The 21,822-nt window shown below is 47.6% G+C and overlaps 1 protein-coding gene across 2 annotated transcripts in view; it reads left to right on the top strand.

Moving 5' to 3' along the window:
• XIRP2 (xin actin binding repeat containing 2) overlaps nt 1-21,822 on the top strand; it is a 211,409-nt gene that overhangs the window by 149,183 nt on the left and 40,404 nt on the right. For both annotated transcript variants that reach the window (XM_073545792.1, XM_073545793.1), the window contains exons 4-5: nt 12,459-12,551; nt 12,766-12,838. In XM_073545792.1, the coding sequence (XP_073401893.1) occupies nt 12,459-12,551; nt 12,766-12,838 (166 nt within the window). The remainder of the gene's footprint in view (nt 1-12,458; nt 12,552-12,765; nt 12,839-21,822) is intronic.

Genomic DNA, 21,822 nt, shown 5'->3' on the forward strand with positions numbered 1-21,822 from the left:
CTGGGGGTATTATAACGTTGCGCCTATAATTGAGTTGGTATCAGTTTTGTGGTAATATACGTTATTGCGGCTTTATAACTATCATCATGTGACTGGTCTTGTGAGTGTTATTTGTTTATTATCGACATTCAAGTTTTTTACATATTGGTCCCATAATCAGTCTCATATATAGTATGCTGACCACCACTGTGATAAATCTCCTTGGACCCGTTTTTGATATGTGGATGCATAGGTATTGCAGTTCCGACGACTGCGGCCATAGGATTGGATTAGGTGGCCGCTCTGAGTACTGGTTGATGCAGGTATGGTCATGTGATTTGTCACGTTACCGCGCATAGAAGAGTATGGGTCTCTATGACTGTGGACTGTTTGACTACACAGAGCACCAATGCGCATGCGTGATTCCCTGGTATGATATCACGAGACTGGGTGACATCTTCTCCTGTGCGACAATGGGCTGACGCTGTCTGATGATTCTGAGGGAATGTTATGGAACGCCAGCAAATGGACCTATGACGCTCAGGTTTGTGTGGGTAAATTCAATAGGTTACTGATCTTTTGGCACCAGGTAAAAGAGCATAATCATTGGCTATCTTGCTTATGTTGTGACACCATTTGTGTGATTAGATTGGATTGGTGGAGGGATGCTAAGTGATATAGTGATACAAATATCCCATTGGCAGCTGTGTCTTTGTTTATTAGCACCATGTGTTTACAAGATTATTTAATTCCTGTGAAACATTTTATGACTGTTTTGTATTATATTACCATGCATGTAATATGTATTTTTGTATGTTTTGTGTGTATATTTTGCTGTCTATTCAAAGTGGGCGGATACTTGTTTCTGATTGGCCATATTGGCCTATTTAAGACCGCCATATGTGTTGTATGTTATGCTTGAAAAAGACCATGTGAAGGTCGAAACGTCGCATTTTTTTGTCATGGCGAAATAAGCGCCTATATGTTTTTCACCCGGATGAGATGCTGTTCCTCTTCATTATTTTGGATCATAAAAAATACAAGCCGTAAAATAAAAAATTCACAAAACCTTTCTTATAGGGTGCCCTTGAAAAAAATTTTCCTTTCCTGTGAACAGCTACATCTATCCCATATTTCCTCTTAGGCCAGGGTCACACTTGCGAGAAACTCGCACAAGTCTTGCATCTCAATACCCGGCACTGCTGCCGGCACCCGGATCGGAGCGCTCAGCTGCATAGAAATACATGCAGCCACACACTTCGGTCCCGAGTGCCAGCGGCTGTGCCGGGTATTGAGACACGAGACTCGTGCGAGTTTCTCGCAAGTGTGACCACGGCCTTAGGGTATGATCATGCGACTGTTTTCTCCACATTCAAGAAAAGCAATCTGATTATTCAGATCAGATTCTGATTAGAGTTTGATAAGAGTGGTATCAGTTTTTTTCAGAAATGGAGAGGAAAAAATAGGCTCCCCACCTTCTCCATTATGGCTGTCCATGAAAATGGAACTGTACTTGTTTATCATCTGAATGAGGTCCAATTGTTTTCACTGACCAATAGACTTGCGTTGATGATTTTGATCAGACACTCGGATAAAAGTCAGACATGCATCCGAGGAAAGAATTGGACATTTGCACAGCCCCATAGAATATCCCAGGGGTATGAGAGCTATCTGTGAAAACTATGGGTAGCACTCGGCTGAGAAAATCGGTCGTGGTCAGAAGCCCTTGAGGTCAGGATAAAGTTCTCCACCTTCTCCATTATGTCAGTCCATGAAAATCAAACTGCACTTGTATATCATCCAAGTGAGGTCCAATTGCTTTCACAGTGCCATAAACTTGCGTTGCCGATTTTGATCAGACAGTCGAATAAAAATCAGACATGTATCCGAGCAAAGAATTGGACATTTGCACGGCCCCATAGAATATCATAGGGGTATGAGTGCTATCTGTGAAAACGACGGATAGCACTCGGCAGAGAAAATCAGTCGTGGTCAGAAGCCCTTGAGGTCAGGATAAAGGACCAACTTAATAGATCCCATATTGAAAGATTAATGTTTGCCTGTTAGCTGTAAGTCTGTAGGAAATGGGTTTGGATATAGAGATGGATGGGTGAAATTGAAGATTAATACTTGAATATGTTTTAAAAAAAATACATAATTACTGATATTTTACATGGACTTAATCACAATAAATGTAAGCATTTGAATAACTTATTATAACCATGCTAAGCATAATAATTTAATTAACGAATTGTCTTCTTAATATCCCTTGAAAGTGTGGGCTGCAATCATGGATGCGCTTTAATGAATGGCAGTAATGCTCCTACTAAATGTTTTCTTTTATTAGTAATTTTTGCATGGAGTAGAAAGATTATTATTTGCACTTGTGCAAATAAAATTGGCTCCTATCTCATTTAAAACAGCATTATAATATATTGAAATTAAGTAGTGTTTTCCTTTCATATAGCAGCTCAACCAGAGAATGTTCTCGTCTGATTAAGCTGGGCTTTCAGCACGGATATTTAGTCATTTAAAACAAAGCTTCAAATGCTTTTCACAAATGACTACATTTAAACTAATGCATCCCAGAGGCAGAGAGAACGAAGTATTCACCATCCGCTCAGGCTCAATGTTTCCAATTACTCTCCCATTTCATAACAGCTTACTACTTCTGAATAAACTAGGTACTACTAATATACATGCAGTCACCTACAATAAAAATACACTACCATGGTACGAGGCTGAAATTACCTATGGGAATTAATTACTAGAGCCAGGTAATGTGCTAAAGTTTCTGACTTGGTGGATGTGAATTATTTGATATGAAAACTTTTTTGTGGATTCTGTTTAGAGCGTACAAAATAGGAAATGTTCACTCCCTAATATACAGTATTATAGGTTTAATAGACCCCGATTCATCAAGGCTAAATCGAGAAGATAAAAAATAGGGATTGAGGACGCTCAAGTGAAGAAAACGATAATTATCGCCTCCAACTCAAAAATATTTCCAGAATCCGTCCATTCCTCAGCCCTCAATCTACTAAAACTCTTCCACATGCCCTCATTATCTCCTGCCTTGACTACTGCAACACTCTCCCCTGTGGCCTCCCCGCTAACTCTCTTGCACCACTCCAGTCTGTCCTCAACTCTGCTGCCCGACTAATTATTATTATTATTATTATTATTTATTATTATAGTGCCATTTATTCCATGGTGCTTTACATGTGAGGAGGGGTATACATAATACATACAGGTACAGTAATCTTAAACAATACAAGTCACGACTGGTACAGGATGAGAGAGGACCCTGCCCACAAGGGATCACAATCTACAACGGGATGGGTGAGGATACAGTAGGCGAGGGTAGAGCTGGTTGTGCAGCGGTTTGGTGGATCGGTGGTTACTGCAAGTTGTAGGCTTGTCGGAAGAGGTAGGTCTTCAAGTTCTTTTTGAAGGTTTCCCTGGTAGGCGAGAGTCTGATATGTTGTGGTAGAGAGTTCCAGAGTAGAGGGGATGCGTGGGAGAAATCTTGTATGCGATTGTGGGAAGAGGAGATAAGAGGGGAGTACAGAAGGAGATCTTGTGAGGATCGGAGGTTTCGTGCAGGTAAGTACCAGGAGACTAGGTCACAGATGTATGGAGGACTCAGGTTGTGGATGGCTTTGTATGTCATGGTTAGGGTGTTGAACTGGAGTCTTTGGGTAATGGGGAGCCAGTGCAGGGATTGACAGAGGGGAGAGGCTGGGGAATAGCGGGGGGACAGGTGGATTAGTCGGGCAGCAGAGTTAAGAATAGATTGGAGGGGTGCGAGAATGTTAGAGGGGAGGCCACAGAGCAGGAGGTTGCAGTAGTCAAGGCGGGAGATGATGAGGGCATGGGCTAGGGTTTTTGCAGATTCTTGGTTGAGGAATGTACGGATCTGTGAAATATTTTTGAGTTGAAGTCGGCAGGAAGCGGAAAGGGCTTGGATATGTGGTTTGAAGGAGAGATCAGTGTCAAGGATAACCCCGAGGCAGCGAGCTTGTGGGACTGGAGAGAGTGGGCAGCAGTTTACTGTAATGGATAGGTCTGTTGGGGGGGTCACGTGAGATGGGTGAAAGATGATTAATTCTGTTTTGTCCATATTAAGTTTTAGAAATCTAGCGGAGAAGAACCTCTCTCACCTCTCTCCTCGCTACTCCCCTGTCCCTCCCCTCTGCAAATCCCTCCACTGGCTCCCAATTCACCAGCGAATCCAGTTCAAACTACTAACACTGACCTACAAAGCCATCCACAAACTGTCCCCTCCCTATATCTCTGAACTAATCTCCCAGTATCTTCCCTCACGTAATCTTTGATCCTCCCAAGATCTCCTCCACTCCTCCACACTTATTCGCTCCTCACACAACCGCCTCCAAGATTTCTCCCGAATATCCCCTATCTTCTGGAATTCCATGTCTCAAGACGTCCGATTATCCACCACCCTCGCATCCTTCAAACGGAACCTGAAAACCCATCTTTTCAGGAAAGCTTACAACCTGCAATTACCATTCTGCCGCCTCACCACAGCCTGAGCAGCTGCCTCAAAACCACCAGAGCTGCTGCACCCCTAACTTCTGTCTCTTCCCCACTATCCCATAGAATGTAAGACCGCAAGGACAGGGTCCTCTCCCCTCTATACAAGTCTGTCATTGTAAATTTGTTTACTGTTAACGATATTTATATTTGTATGTAACCCCCCTTCTCATGTACAGCACCATGTAATTAATGGCACTATATAAATTATTGTTAATAATAATAATAATAATAATAATAATAATAATAATATGTGTGTAAAATCAAATCGATAAAATTTGTGCCATAAACTTCCAAGAATAGCTAAGAGTATTCATGTGACCTCAATACTAAAAGGTTCCTTGGCCCCTGGCTATAGTATAAAAATGTAATGTTAAGCAAAGTCAATGGAAAATCCTTATGCCTAGGAGATCTGTATGAAACCTAAAAAAAGATCTCCTGTGGATATATTTGAATCTTTTGAAATTCGAATTCGTCAAGTTCAAAAAGTATTTCCCAGAAATTCAATCCGCAGTGAACTGAATAGCCGCAAATCGCAATTCTGCAAAGCTTGTAATTGCACTGAAAAAACATCACTGTAATGTTTTGCTGTAGCTAGAGGGTATTATAAATCAAGTCAGTGACGTAGGAGCTCGAGCATCTGCTGAGCTCATATATCACTGACTTGATTTATGATGAGTTCAGAAGGCTGGAGATGCCTGTGATGAAACAGGCAGGGAAACATGATATCTGTGACGACAGGTAGGTTACGTCCGAGAGTGGACCCTCTGGATCGCGGCACTGGAGCTCCCGGGGGGTGAGCGCGCCAGGTGGTGCCGACCCTTATACAGGGGCCGTTAGGGGCAGGCCCTCGGAAGACAGATGCCGCGACTGCTAGAACCAAGAGGGGCGGCTCAAAGGACTGAGTGAGGGGTACAGGACTGAGAACGGAATGCAGAACGGAGTAGGAAGTACAGAGTGGAGTGCAGGACGGAAACACGGAGTACAGGACCAGGCACAGAGAGGGGAGTACGGGACGGAGACACGGAGTACAGGACTGGGCACTGGAGTACAGGACGGAGAAACGGAGAACAGGACTGGGCACTGGAGTGCAGGACAGAGAAACGGAGTACAGGACTGGGCACTGGAGTATAGGACGGAGAAATGGAGTACAGAACTGGGCACTGGAGTGCAGGGCAGAGAAACGGAGTACAGGACTGAGGAGAAGGGGAAACCCCTAAACACTTGGCCAGAATACCATAAGGAAAGGCACACGATAATCAGACGTCTCCACCATGTTGGAGACGCCTGATATACCCCGTGCTGCTGGCTGATTGGGCGCTCAGGCTTTTGGGTGGGCGCTGCAGGGTTAAGAGACCTGCAGATCACGTGTCCACAGCCTAAGGCGCCCGCACGAAGCAAGCACACGCCGGACTGATGGGAACGAGGAGGAGGCGGGCACAGTGCGGCGTGGCGAGCGCCGGTGAGTATAGGCGGCGGGCCCGCCGCTGCTGGGACGGCGGCTACCACCGCTGACGTGACAGTACCCCTCCTTTACGTCTCCCTTTCCTGAGGTTGGACAAAAACCTCCTTAAAAGAAGAGGAGCATTAACATTCTCCTTGGGTTCCCAGGACCTCTCTTCGGGACCAAAACCCTTCCAATCAATGAGGAAAAGGGTACGCCCCCGAACTTTTTTCACGGCAAGAATTTCTTTCACCTCAAAGATGTCATCAGCCCCTACTGGCTGAGGGGAAGGAGGTGGGACTGAGCGATACCGATTCAGAACAACAGGTTTGAGGAGAATGACATGGAAGGCGTTAGGGACCCGAAGCGAAGCCGGCAACCTCAATTTATAAGCCACGTTGTTAATGCATCCCAGAACCTCGAACGGGCCGATGTACCGAGGACCCAGTTTGTAAGAAGGTATCTTCAAGCGGATATACTTCGTTGACAGACAAACTTTGTCGCCAGGTTGGTACGGCGGAAGATCCCTGCACCTCTTGTCTGCATGTCTCTTAATCCGGATACTGGATCTTTCAAGTGCCTCTCTGGTCTCCTTCCAGACTTGAGAAAATTCGGTAGCGAGGGCATCTGCTGCGGGAACACCAGAAGGCGTAGAGAGAGGTAGTGGAACACCAGGGTTCTGGCCGGAAACCACGAAGAACGGCATTTTGGTGGTGGTGGACTCATTAGGATGGTTGTTGTGGGCGAACTCTGCCCACGGCAGAAGAGACACCCAGTTGTCTTGATGGGCGTTAGAGAAGTGACGCAGGTAGGCTGTTAATACCTGATTGATCCATTCCACTTGCCCATTGGACTGAGGGTGATAAGCAGAAGAAATCCAGAGATATACCCATGAGCTTGCTGAGTGCCCTCCAAAAATGGGAGGTAAACTGAACCCCTCGATTGGAGACAATTAGTTGAGGGTGTCCGTGAAGCCTAAAGATCTGGTGTACGTAGACCTTGGCCAGCTCAGATGCCGTAGGTAACTCGGGCAGCGGGATGAAATGGGCCATTTTGGAGAAGCGATCGACCACTACTAAGTTGGTAGTACACCCGGAAGAGCGTGGTAGATCGGTAATGAAATCCATACCAATCTGTCAAGGGGCTTCAGGAGGAGGCAGAGGGTGGAGCAGACCAGCCGGCAGACTTCTTTGTACCTTGTTCAGAGCACAAGTCGTGCAGGAGGCTATAAAATCAGTCACATCTTGTCGAAGGGAAGGGAATGCCACCAGTAGTAGCGCGAAAGAAGGCTGAGGATTTTCTTGACCCCGACGTGACCCGCAACCTTGGAGGAATGCCCCCAATCCAGGATTTCCGACCTCTTATTCTGTGGGACGAAGGTCTTGCCTGGCGGAATGGGAGAGAGCGTCACGGGCGCCACGGTGATAACTTTGGCAGGCTCAATGATGTGAGACGAACCCTCCTCAACCTCAGGGGACTGTAGGGACCTGGATAGAGCATCTGCCTTGATGTTTCTGTCCCCAGGTCGAAAACAAAGTTTGAAGTCAAACCGGGAGAAATATAGCAACCACCTGGCTTGCCTGGAGTTGAGCCTTTGCGCGGACTGAAGATACGCCAAATTCTTGTGGTCCGTGAAGATTATGAATGGATGAACTGCCCCCTCTAAAAGATACCGCCACTCCTCCAGAGCCATCTTAATGGCCAGTAATTCCCGGTCTCCAATTGCATAATTGCATTCTGCGGGAGAGAATGATTTAGAGAAGAACCCACAAGGCACCACTTGACCAGAAGTTGTCCGCTGAGAAAGGACCACTCCCGCACCAGTAGAGGAAGCATCCACCTCTAGGATGAAGGGCCTATTGACTAACGGCCGATGTAAAATCGGAGCGGTAGCAAAGAACTGTATCAAGGCGATAAAGGCCTCTTCAGCCTCTGGAGTCCAGGCATTTGGTTTGGTCCCTTTCTGGGTCAACGCAGAGATGGGCTTGGTCACCAAGGAGAAGAAGGGAACGAACTGTCTGTAATAGTTTGTGAAACCCAGGAACCGTTGGATGGCTTTTACTCCAACCGGACGTGGCCATTTGAGCACAGCAGACAATTTTTCGGGGTCCATCTTTACTCCGGAGTTCGTGATGATATACCCTAGGAAGGGCAATGAGGTTTGCTCGAACAGACATTTTTCTAGTTTAGCGTAGAGTCTGTTCTCCCATAGACGTTGCAGAACCAGCCGAACACTCCTTCTATGAGTGGATAAGTCAGGGGAAAAGATGAGTATGTCATCTAGGTATACGACGACACATAAGTAGAGTAGGTCTCGAAAGATCTCATTAACGAACTCCTGGAAAACCGCCAGGGCATTACAGAGACCAAATGGCATAACCAAATACTCGTAATGGCCGTCCCGAGTATTGAAGGCCGTCTTTCATTCATCCCCGTCACGGATTCGGATAAAGTTATAGGCTCCCCGCAGATCCAATTTGGTAAAGATCCGGGCCCCTCTCAAGCGGTCAAAGAGTTCTGGGATCAGCGGAAGGGGATACCTATTCTTGACCGTGATACTGTTCAGGCCTCGGTAGTCAATACATGGCCGAAGGGATCTGTCTTTCTTCCAGATGAAAAAGAACCCTGCTCCAGCAGGAGAAGATGACTTCCAAATAAAACCCCGAGCCAAGTTTTCCTGGACATATTCAGACATGGCCGCGGTTTCTGCCGGAGACAGAGGATAAATTCTTCCCCTGGGTGGAATCGCTCCTGGCAACAGCTCAATTGGGCAGTCGTAGGCACGATGCGGTGGTAGTGTCTCAGCCTCCTTCTTACTGAAGACGTCGGCGTACAAGTGGTAAGCCGTAGGAAGCCCAGGAAGATCGATAGGAGCTTGCTGCGGACTTGGGCGAGATGCCGGCAACAGACAGCATTCATGGCAGAAGTGTTCCCAGCGGAGGATCTCCCCGGAACGCTAGTCTAGAACGGGCTCATGTAGATGATGCCAGGGTAAGCCGAGGAGCACGGCTTGGGACAAACTGGGCAAAACATAAAAGGCGATTTTTTTTTTCTCGGTGAAGAGCTCCAACTTGTATCTCCACCTCGACAGTGACCATGGTGATGGGTTCAGGTAGTGGTTTGCCATCCACGGAGGTGATGGAGCGTGGATTCTTTAACCTAACAACCGGAATCCGGATCTGGTCCACTTCTTTGAGCCGGATGAAGTTACCAGCCGCACCCGAGTCCACATACGCCTCCACAGATCTGCGCTCCCAACCTAAAACAATTAAAGCTGAAATAGTAAGGGGCAGAGAGGAATCGGTGTCACCTAGGAAGGCCTCTCTTACCTGGCCTAGGCGGAGGCGTTTCCTGGCCGCACTGGGCAAGTAAACACAAAATGATTAGCCCCACCACAATAAAGGCATAGGCCCTGCGTCCTTCTCTCCCTGCGTTCTTGCTCGGACAACCTTACTCGGTCTACTTGCATGGTCTCAGGAGTGGAATTACTAGAAGACGCCAGAGAGCGGGGAATGGGAGCTTGGTATAGCCTAAAAGATCTCTTCTCCCTAACTGACTCCCGGGTACATTCCTGAAACCGTAAATCTATACGGGTAGCTAAGGATATAAGATCTTCCAGAGTGGTATGAGTGTCTCGGCCGGCAAGCTCATCCTTTATTTTACCTGAGAGTCCCCTCCAAAAGGCCCCAACCAAAGCCTCATTATTCCACCCCAGTTCAGAGGACAGTATCCGGAAGCGGATTGCATACTGTCCTACGGTGAGAGAGCCTTGGCGAAGATTGAAAAGAGCCTCAGTGGTGGAGGCCACACGGCCAGGCTCATCAAATACCCTGCGAAAAGTAGCCAAGAAGTTGTGGATGCTTGATACCACCGGGTCATCTCTCTCCCACAGGGGATTTACCCATGCTAAGGCCTCCCCCTCAAGATGGGACACAATGAAAGCTACCTTGGCCCGATCAGAGGGGTATTGCTGAGGCAGGAGCTCAAAGTGCAAGCAGCACTGGTTTAAAAACCCCCGACACAACTTGGGGTTGCCACTAAACCTGGGAGGTTTCCCCAAGCGTGGTGGCGGATGGGATAGGGGGTCCCGAGGTAGAGCTGAAGCGGCAGCAGAGGACAGTAGGGACTGGAGTCAGTTGTCCACGGATGCCATGTAGCTCAGAATATGGGACTGGGCGTCACGCTGCTGCGCGAGCTCCTGCTGGAGTCCCGCTAGTAACGGGGCATTCCCCGGATCGGTAGTTTGTAAGGCAGAAAGGCGGGTGTCCATGGATTTCATAAAGGACAATATTCTAGTTTGATTTATGTCCGAGAGTGGACCCTCTGGATCGCGGCACTGGAACTCCCGGGGGTGAGCGCGCCAGGTGGTGCCGACCCCTATACAGGGGCCGTTAGGGGCAGGCCCTCGGAAGACAGATGCTGTGACTGCTAGAACCAAGAAGGGCGGCTCAAAGGACTGAGTGAGGGGTACAGGACTGAGAACGGAATGCAGAATGGAGTAGGAAGTACAGAGTGGAGTGCAGGACGGAAACACGGAGTACAGGACCAGGCACAGAGAGGGGAGTACGGGACGGAGACACGGAGTACAGGACTGGGCACTGGAGTACAGGACGGAGAAACGGAGAACAGGACTGGGCACTGGAGTGCAGGACAGAGAAACGGAGTACAGGACTGGGCAATGGAGTTTAGGATGGAGAAACGGAGTACAGGACTGGGCACTGGAGTGCAGGATGGAGAAACGGAGTACAGGACTGGGCACTGGAGTGCAGGACGGAGAAACGGAGTACAGGACTGGGCACTGGAGTGCAGGACGGAGAAACAGAGTACAGGACTGGGCACTGAAGTGCAGGACGGAGACACGGAGTACAGGACTGGGCACTGGAGTATAGGATGGAGAAACGGAGTACAGGACTGGGCACTGGAGTGCAGGACGGAGAAACGGAGTACAGGACTGGGCACTGGAGTGCAGGACGGAGAAACGGAGTACAGGACTGAGGAGAGAGAGTGAGAAGGGGAATCCCCTAAACACTTGGCCAGGATACCGTAAGGAAAAGCACACGATAATCAGGGTGTCTCCACCATGTTGGAGACGCCTGATATACCCCGTTCTGCTGGCTGACTGGGCGCTCAGGCTTCTGGGCGGGCGCTGCAAGGTTAAGAGGCCTGCAGAGTGCGCGCCCGCGGCCTAAGGTGCCCGCACGAAGCAGGCACACGCCGGACTGATGGGAACGAGGAGGAGGCGGGCACAGTGCGGCATGGCGAGCGCCGGTGAGTATAGGCGGCGGCGGGCTACCACCGCCGACGTGACAATATCTCCTCCTCTGCTATATACTTATTTTTGATAAGTGACTAATGGTTCCTTCCGTGGCCAAAAGCTTTGATATGTGCCGTTCATGAACTGGAGCAGCACTACTTGGTGGGACACAGCCATTACACAGTACACAGCAGGGGAGGGGTACATTTATAAGATTTTCTCAGCACAGGAACATTTTTTAATATATCCAATTGTGAAACATATTATTATTTCAATACTTATTCATTACTATGTGCTTTGTTCGTGGGACAACCCCTTTAACAACACAGGCACCTGTACATATGAAAATAATTACTGTATGCTTCATAAGTGTTTTATTTTGAATCCATATATATGTAAATGGGATTTATAAGTCTATAAAACAAATTAAAGGGAATCTGTCACCCCTTTTTTGAGATATCATATAATGATATCATTCAATTATGTGTTACCTAAGTATTGTAGTCGTATTTTTTTCCCCCCTGTCCCCGCACCTTTGATGCATAAATACCTTTGTTATCACTCTTCAGATTTATGGAAATCACTGCAGTCCAGTCCGATGGGCGTGGCTTATTCCCCCCCTTGTCTTGCTCTGCATATTTCGTTATAGTGTCTTGCGTTCATGTACGTAGTATGTCAGCAGCTGCGCATTGAAAAGACTGTTCGCGCTTGCGCAGTATGCTTTGCCCAGCTGTGGGCAAAGCTTATAATCGCTACTGCTCACGCGCCGGTATTTTTCCCGACGTCTATGAGGAGGTCTTCATATGCATATGAAGACTTCCGGGTCATAGACGCCGGCAAAAATACCGGTGCATGTGCAGTAGTGATTATATGCTTTGCCCACATTTGGGCAAAGCATACTGTGCAAGCGCGTGCTGCCTTATGAATGCGTAGGCGCGAATAAACAACACCACAGAAGAAATTACATCAAGCAAGCCAAGGTGGGGGGAGAATAAGCCACGCCCACGGGACCGGACCACGGCGATTTCCGTAAATCTGAAGAGTGATAACAAAGGTATTTATGCATCAAAGGTGCGTGGACGGGGTGAAAAAAATACAACTACAATACTTAGGTAATACACAATTGAATGATATCATTATATAATATCTCAAAAAAGGTTTGACAGATTCCCTTTAACGTATTTTACAAAAATAAATAATAATTTCCAATGCTACATTTTTTTTTAGGAAACAAGAAGAAGCAATGAAGTCACATTCATGAGCAGCAGCCAAGTAGCTGAGCAACATGAAAGTCAATTTTCAGCTTGTAACAGAGAACAGGTACTATACAATTTTTCATTAGCACGCTGAGTATTTATATTCCTCGTAAACCTGCGCTCACAAAAAAAAATTATTACCGTTATTTCAAAAAATTATTTGATCCTCAAAACAAAGCTTCCGGTGCTACACGATGGTTTGTCCATTCATGTATAGATTTATGTTTTCCGGTGGGTGATAAAGCTAAATTTTAAATGCCATAATTTACTTTTCCCAGGTATCGGTTCATGAGCAAAGCACCCAAGAGACAAGCAAAGCGTCTAATTATAATCAAGAAGCTGATGGAGTAGGTAAGAATACTGCTTTAAATGTGTTTAGCGCAGCTACAAAGCAGAAGTCACTGAAGTAGCAAATTAAAGTCTTGTGAATGCAACATGTAAAGTTACCGATGAAGAACATTTGCGGAGAGAAGGTGAAATATAAACACCCTATTTATAGCTCCATCATGTAAGAGAATACAGAAGTTAACAGATACTGTCCACTGCAAGTTTACAATTAGAGATAAGTAAATATTGAGAAATTAAACTCATTTGTTCCTTCCCTATCCTGCTGCTGCAGTTCTCAGATCTCTCTGGTCTTTTTAATCTTTTGTTGCTCTCCTGTGATCCGTGCTGCTATAACAGGAAAGGAAGTGACGGTTGCGGAGTTATTAGCGTATTCACGTGAGATAAATCTTGTTCAGGAGACTATGCTGTGCCAGGCTGCAGGTGTGAAATTCTTTGTGGGAGTTTACATTTTGCCCTCTATAATGTGGCCACGTTTTGATTGGCTAGCATCATAGAAAAGAAAAAGAAGCGTCCATAAGTTTTGTGATTTACACCCACTTAATTGAAATGAATATTTGGATCGTAATTATCAGGAGCCATAATAGCCTTGGAACAAAGGGCACTGAAAAAAAAAGAATCAGTGGAGCATCGCCAACTGAAAGAGGTGCTCAGTAGAGTTGAGCGACTTTTGGTTTTTTAGGGTCGAGTTTCGTTTCGTGAAACCCGACTTTTCCAAAAGTCGGGTCGAGCAAGATCGGCCGATTATAGGGAAAAGTCGGGGTCGTCCCGAAACACGAAACCCAATGTAAGTCAATGGGGAATAAAAGTCGGCAGTGAGAGGAGGACAGGAAACACACCAACAGTGCCCATTTGAATGCCAAAAGCATAAATTCTTCTTACTTAAGCTTGTCAACCTTAATTAACTTCATAATACAAGTTACGCACTGAAAAATGGGGGTTATTTTGCTAAAGTTGTGGGGGGGTAGGGCTGGCTCCAGGTTTTCATGTGCCCTGGGCGAAAGAGCGCCCCTTTAACACATACCACAACTCATCATGCTCCGATACGGCAGAGAAATAGCGGTATAGTACAATGAAAAATACTTCACTTTTTACATCTCATGACGAGGCCCATCTATTTCTCCATACAGAATCATTGGTCCCATATAATGTTTGAAACAGTAAATGATGAGCTCCACATAATGCTACAGTATATGTTGGTCCCCATGGATGAAGCTCCACTGTCTTATGGGCCCAAATAATGCTCCAAACATAATGGGCCCCATTTCTAATGCTCTAGTGTATAATGGGCCCTGTAAATGCTGCTCCAGTGTCTGATGTCCACCTTTGGAATGTTCCAGTGTATGGTGGGCCCCATCTATCATTCTCCAGAGTATAGTGCTCCCCAAAAATTGCTGTCCCAACATTGAAAACAATCAAATAAGTCTCCTCGCTAGGGAATCCCTGTACTAGTCTGGACTCCTCGTCGTCCCCATCTTCCATCTCACTGCACAGTATTTCAACCTTGCAAGTGCTGTGATCCTGAGAAAGCAGGGGGGGCCCACTCGTTGGCGACGGCACTGGCACAGGGCCCCTGATAGTACGGTGGTGTGTCTGATGGCAGGTGGGCCGAACCTGCACTTTCATCTGCAGCTTCCTCTTTGTCACCGTGTAAGATGGAACTGTATATGGGAAGGGTAACCTGAGTTTCATCAGGGTCAGATTCAGGCCGTGTAGCATGCGAGGGGAATGTAGTGGTCTGGGTCAATGTACCAGCAGATTCATCGAGCAGTGGCTGGGCATCAGTGCACTTGTGTCGCCCCCAGGAGTACGGTCGCCACAGTGGCATTATCTTCCTCCTAGGTAGTGTGATGTCATGCTTGGGAGCAACGAAGGATCTCTCTAGCAGGTTAACTGATTGGGCGGCTTTATTACGAGTCATGACCCTCCAAACAGCGTTCATGAAGGCAAAGTGTTTGTTTTACGTGGGCAGTATGGTTGCAAAGCTGAGCCTTAAAGGAATGTCCAGAAGGGCACCACCAGGAGTGGAGCCTACGGTTAAATTCGACTCCACCTGGGAAACCTCAACCATGCCAGCTACAGAACAGATGCACACATTGCAAGCTTAATTCCGTTAACGAACGAGACTCCGTCATGCCCCGCGGTCCGAGTCCGGCTTACTAGAGGGACACGTGAGGCTCTGGCACATGAGATTGGCCAATAACTGGTGTGTCATGCCCTTACATGTCCGTGGCTGCATGTGCGCTACACTGAAAAGGCCAGCGTTTGTCGCTTACAGGTGCAGATAACCCGCTGAACAACGTTAGTGATGGGGATCACTGATTACAATTATTACCCGCGAACGATGATTTCCCAGTAAGTGCAGGTCAACCGCAGTTCCGGAATTAGGCCTAACCCTCATTCCTGAAAAAATGAAAAACTTACGTGTGCAAACCACAGGTGCTGTAGCTTGCTTAACAGCTCGCCAGCCGTTCTCACGCCCAGTATGGATTACACGTGATTGCACAAAGGTGAGAAAGGGTACCGTATCCCCAGATAACATGTATGGATAGCGTACACATTCAAAATATATGTCTATACATCAGGAGGCATGCTCAGACGGTGTTAGGCCCAGTATGGCTTGCACGTGATTGCACAAAGGTGAGAAAGGGTACCGTATCCCCGGATAACATGTATGGATAGCGTACACCTTCAAAATATATGTCTATACATCAGGAGGCAGGCTCAGACGGTGTCAGGCACAGTATGGATTTGACGGCCCAGACTACACAGCGGAGGAACAGGGAGAGGTAAAGATTGCAAATGCTGGGGCCCTGCCCAAGCAAGGGGGGCCCACTCGTGGGCGTCGGTACTGGCACTGGGCCCCTCATAGTACGGCGGTGTGTCTGACGGCGGGTGTGCACCACCACCGTCAGAGACACTTGATTGCACTATGAGGGACCCTGTGCCAGTGCCCGCGCCCAAGAGTCGGCCTACCCACCTGTCCAGGGCAACGGCACTCGCACGGTGTCGTGCGCTAGGTGGTGACCCCGGCCATGGGGGGGGAGGCAGCACAGTTAGGGAGTTTTAGAAAGTGGCATATGTTGATGTTGGACATTCAGCTGATGCAAAAGGCGAAATAGGTCAAGTCCCAGGAAGAGGTGGACCAAAGCAAGCCATTTTTCTGTCACCCTATGTGTCATCAGGGGAAGGTGGGACAAAATCCTTGGAAACCCATGCATGGTTCATTTTAATGAAGGTTAGATCATCCACATTTTGGGTTGACAGACGGGTCCTTTTTTCTGTCAGGATTGATCCAGCTGCACTGAAGACTCTTTCCGATAGCACACTTGCAGCTGGGCAAGCGAGCTCCTGTAAGGCATATTGTGCCAATTCAGGCCAGGTGTCCAGTTTTGCGGCCCAATAGTCAAAGGGGAATGACCTGTGTGGGAGAACATCGATATGGGAGGAAAAGTAGTTTGTAACCATAGTTGACAACTGCTGTCTCCTGTCACTTTCCATCGATGCAGTATTACCAGTTGTGTGAGCGGTACTTGAAAAATCAGTCCACAACATTGTCATGAAACCCCTGTCTCCAACGCCACTTCTGCTGTGTGCACCATGAACACCTCTGCCAAGCTGCCCCCGGCCCGTACGGCTCGTGTGAGAACCATCACCGCTGCTGTGTGCTGGGAATGCCTCAAGCATCCGATTTACCAGAGTTGCTTGTTTATTAGCCAATATTAGGTCAAGGTTCTCCTGTGGCATGATGTTTTCTAATTTGCCTTTATAGCGTGGATCCTGGATGCTGGCCAACCAGTAGTCGTCATCGTTCATCATTTTGGCAATGCGGGGGTCCCTTTTTAGGATCTGCAAGGCATAATCTGACATGTGGGCCAATGTTCCCGGTGTCAATGATGCACTGCGAGTGCTGGGTGGAGGAGTACTTTCAGGCAAATCCACGTCCCTCCAGTCACGCACAAACCCAGTACCAGACCTTGCCACACCAACATTTTCTCTTGCCCCACGAGAAGCATCCTCCTCCCCTAAATAATCATCCCCATCATCATCCTCCTCCTCCTCTTCTTCCTCCACCTCGTCCACGACAGTTCCCTGAACAGACAATGGCTGACTGTCATCAAGGCTTCCCTCCTCCTCTTCCTTATCATCCTCGGCTGCAGACGCCTGCTCCTTAAGGTGCGTCAAAGTTTGCATGAGCAGACGCATAAGTGGGATGCTCATGCTTAGGATGGCGTCGTCTGCGCTTACCAGCCGTGTGCATTCCTCAAAACACTGAAGGACTTTACAGAGGTCTTTCAGCTTCGACCACTGCACACCTGTCAACTCCATGTCTGCTCTCAAAGTGCCTGGCCGTGTATCCTCCCACAAATGCATTATGGCCTGCCTCTGCTCGCACAGCCGCTCCACCATGTGCAGGGTGGAGTTCCACCTTGTTGCAATGTCGATAATGAGGCGGTGGTTGGGAAGGTGGAGCAATCGCTGCAGCTTCTGCATACGAACGGAGTGTACAGGCGACCGGCGGATGTGCGCGCACAGTCTTCGCACCTTCTGGAGCAGGGCTGTTAACTCCGGATAATTTTTGAGGAAGCACTGCACCACCAGGTTCAAGGTGTGAGCCAAGCAAGGTATGTGGCTGAGTTTTGAAAGGGCTATGGCTGCCACAAAATTACGGCCGTTATCACTAACTACCTTGCCTGCCTCAAGATGTACACTGCCCAGCCATGACTCAGTTTGTCGCTTCAAGTACTTGGCCAGCACCTCGGCAGTGTGTCTGTCACCCAAACACATCATCTGCAACACAGACTGCTGACGCTTTCCACTAGCTGCTCGATGGGGGGACACCTCGTGTGCAACAGTGGCAGCTGCAGATGGAGTGCTCGTACGACTGCGCTCTGTGGACGAGCTTTCGCTTCTGGAGGAGGAGGAGGGTCGAAAGCCTACAGCCAACTGTTTCCTATACCGTGGGCTAGGCAGCACTGTCCCACCACCGCTGTCCCCTGTGGACCCTGCATCCACCACATTAACCCAGTGCGCAGTGATGGACACATAACGGCCCTGGCCATGCCGACTGGACCATGCATCAGTTGTGAGGTGCACCTTTCCACTCACTGGCTGCTTGAGTGCATGGACAATACGGTCTTTTACATGATAGTGGAGGGCTGGGATGGCTTTGCGAGAGAAGAAGTGGTGACTGGGTAGGTCATAGCATGGTACTGCATAGGCCATGAGTTCGCGGAAAGCTGGGCTTTCCACCAACCGATAGGGCATCATCTCAAACGAGATTAGTTTGGCAATGTGGGCGTTCAAACCCAGTGTACGCGGATGAGAGACTGAGTACTTTCTTGACCTACTCATAGTGTCTGGGAGGGTGAGCTGGACTTGAGAGCTGCATATGGTGGAAGTAGCGGTGGACAGGGCGGACTGAGAGAGGGTTGATGATGGTGATGGAGTTGGTGTTCTTTCTGATGGCCTAGATTCAGTATTTCGTTGATATAACAGTGGGATTCCCTGACTGCTGTGGCCTTGCAACGACACCTCAACATTTGCTGCTCTTGCTAACCGGTGGGCTTACAGTGGGGGAAACAATGTAGCGTTGCTGACTACCTTCTTTGTGATCAGTTGCACATGTGGCACTTGAGGTTTGGTGATGTGTCCATGCTTGCAAGTGCATGCTGTTTAAATGTCTAAGCATGCAACTGGTATTCAAATTTTTTCCCTCGGCTAAAGGTCTTTGTGCACTTCTTACAGATAACCTTGGCCTGATCATGAGGATTTTGTTCAAAAAAGTGCCACACTGCACTCTTCCTACTTTGGCAGACATTTTGCGGCCTAGCATGCTGTGATCTTTTGACCCTCTGGACAAGCTGTCCAGCAACTCTTTTGATTTTTGGAACCTGTCTTTGGAGTGCTCCGAGCCTGCCAGATAACAGCTGTTGCGAGTCGATGTCTGCTGTGGATGCTCCTCATCTGAGCTATTGGAAGCAGCACCCTCTTCCCCCAATGGATGCCAATCTGGGTCAACAACTGGGTCATCCATCACCTCCTCTTCAATGTCATGTGCACCTTCCTCTGTGTCACCGTGTATGGTGGTATAGTGTGCGGGAAGGGGCACCTGAGTCTCATCAGGGTCAGAATCTGGCTCTGTACACTGCGAGGACAATGTAGTGCTCTGAGTGAATGTATCAGCAGAATCATCTATCAGCGGCTGTGCATCAGTGCACTCCATGTCAGATTCATCTTGGCCTGGGTAATTCACCATTTCACTTGATAATCCAGGCATGGTATGTGAAAACAGCTCCATGGAGTAATCAGTAGTATGGCCTGCGTCATCCTTCAATCTTGTTTGGGGTGAAGGACACAAGGAAAGGTGTGGTTCATGAACATGAGCCTCCAATGACGACTCAGTGCTTTTACTTTTTACAACTGAAGAAGAGGAGGCGATAGAGCTGGAGGCTGAGTCAGCAATGTAAGACAAAACTTTTTCCTGATGCTCTGGCTTTAAAAGCGGTTTGCCAACTCCTAGAAAACTAAGCCTTCGAAGCTTTATGGAGCCAGACGATGACGCAGGCTCAACACCTCCTGCATTCGGTCCTATTTTGCTCTTGCCACTACCATCAGATCCACCACCAACACCATCATTACCAGCTGCCAACCCCCGCCCAATTCCACGGCCTCTTCCACCAGCCTTCCTCATTTTTTGTAGAAATGTAGACAAAATCCAACAAACTATATAGTAATGTAAAACAAGGTACAAGGTGTCTATAGGACAGGGGAGATTTTGAATTTCTGCACACACTTGTGGACACCGGACACTTATGGATTGTGTGAGGCCCACTGAATATCACAGTGCTATGTCACAGGCTCGATGGCACAGGTGTGAAAAAAGTGACTACAGGATAAGGGAGATTTTGAATTTCTGCACACACTAGTGGACACTGGACACTTTTGGATTGTGTGAAGCCCACTGAATATCAGAGCGCTATGTCACAGGCTCGATGGCACAGGTGTGAAAAAAGTGACTACAGGATAAGGGAGATTTTGAATTTCTGCACACACTAGTGGACACTTTTGGATTGTGTGAGGCCCACTGAATATCAGAGCGCTATGTCACAGGCAGATATTGGCTAGTGTATCACAAACTACAAGGTGTATGTAGAATTGGGCAGAATAGGAATCTCCCTAGAGTGTAGGTCTGTAAGAACGGAACAAGTCCTCCACTTATCCTTCCTCAGTGACACACAGATAGCTTCACTGTGGCCGTGATAACAGCCGTTACACAGTACTGAGAGGAGCGTGCACGTACACGGCTGTCCGGTGTACATAAAATTGTCAAGCTCCGTGTTTTTTAAGTATACGGACTGACACACGCTGTCTCTCTATAGTTTTGAATGTGATCAAACAGCAAATATATTTAACTGTTTGAAAGCTAGACAAAACTAGTAGGTGCAGGTCTGTAAGAACGGAACATGTCCTCGACTTATTCTCACAGAGTGACACACAGATAGCTTCACTGTGGCTGTGATAACAGCCGTTACACGGTACTGTGTGAGGAGCGTACACCGCTGTATGGTGTGAAAAAATGCACGCTCAGTACCTCAGCAGGACAAAAAAAAAAAATTGGGATTGCTTTTAAAAAAGCAGTTTGCAGAGCAGTGGGTAAACAGCAATGCAGCTGTCAGGAAGCCTTAGAAGGCAGCCTAACAACCAACACCGCTGATCCACCACAATATAGCCTCCCCTTGCACTGCACACACAGTGACTGGTGTGTTGTACAGGCAAAATTGCTAGCAGCAGAAGCAGTTTTTTTTTCTTCTTCCCTGCCTAACGCTCTCCCTACAGAATCATCAACAGCAACCTCTCCCTATGCTAAGATCGGCAGAAGTAAGATGGTGGTCGGCGTGCATGCCCTTTTATACCCCCTGTGACGCCCACCAAAGCAAGCCAATCACTTGCATGCCCTTCTGAAAGATGGTGGTGACCCCTGCCTATGTCATCACGTTGCCCACAGTGTCCGTGGATCCTGATTGGCTGAAAAAGAGCGCAAAACAAACTTTTGAAACGCGACTTTGGCGCATAAGTCGCCGACCTCGTGGCCGACCTCATCCTAGGGCCGGGTTTCGTTTCATGAAACCCGATTTTGCCAAAAGTCGGTGACTTTTGAAATTTTTCGACCCGTTTCGCTCTACTCTAGTGCTCAGTTTTAAATTAAATAAAATCCAGGCAAAGGGCCTCTTTAAAGAATTGGGCATTTACTTACAGGTGGCATTAGAGAGACAGCTTTCTTGCTTCTTGGGGAGAACTGTTTTGCATTCTTTTCCCAAGGTATATTGTTCTAATGATCATCTACTGGTTAGATCAATGCAAGTAGTCTGTGTAGCATTATATAGTAAAGGGAAGCTGTCAGGTCCAATGGTGATATTAAGATGCAGATATAGGGATAATCTGCAAATTGATAACGTTATGGATATGTCCAGCTGCTGTATTGAAAATGCACATTATTTCTGTCAAGAGCTGCCGGATTTCAGTTATCTCGGCGTGCCTGGAGTAATTACAGACACTGCTCACAGCGCTTAGCATGGTGGCCTTATGCATGCTCTGGCATTGATTCACAGCTATGCATTGAAGTACTGCAGAGCCAGCTGTCAGTCAGAGATGCGGTGGGATTACACACCCACCGCTCTCAGTGATGTGAGCGGTGACTGTAATTGACTGAAAGTCGGCATCTCTCGGAAGAAATGAAGTTCAGTTTCTCCTGGGTGCCGAACTTTCAGTACAGCGGCCGGGCCATGCACCTTCATAATGCTATTAACCTGCAGAGTAACCTTATATCTGTAGGTCAATAGCAGTATTGCATCTGACAAGTTCCCATTATTGCATCTGATAAGTTCTATCATGTTTTCAGAGCTCCTATAATATTGAATAGAGAAAGCCAGATATGTGCAGTCACTTCTCTATTCACAAAGCACCACAAAATTGGGGTAAGGGACTCT

This window comes from Dendrobates tinctorius, unplaced genomic scaffold (genome assembly GCF_039654945.1).
Source record: "Dendrobates tinctorius isolate UK_male_01 unplaced genomic scaffold, ASM3965494v1 ptg000143l, whole genome shotgun sequence".
Taxonomy (NCBI): Eukaryota; Metazoa; Chordata; class Amphibia; order Anura; family Dendrobatidae; genus Dendrobates; species Dendrobates tinctorius.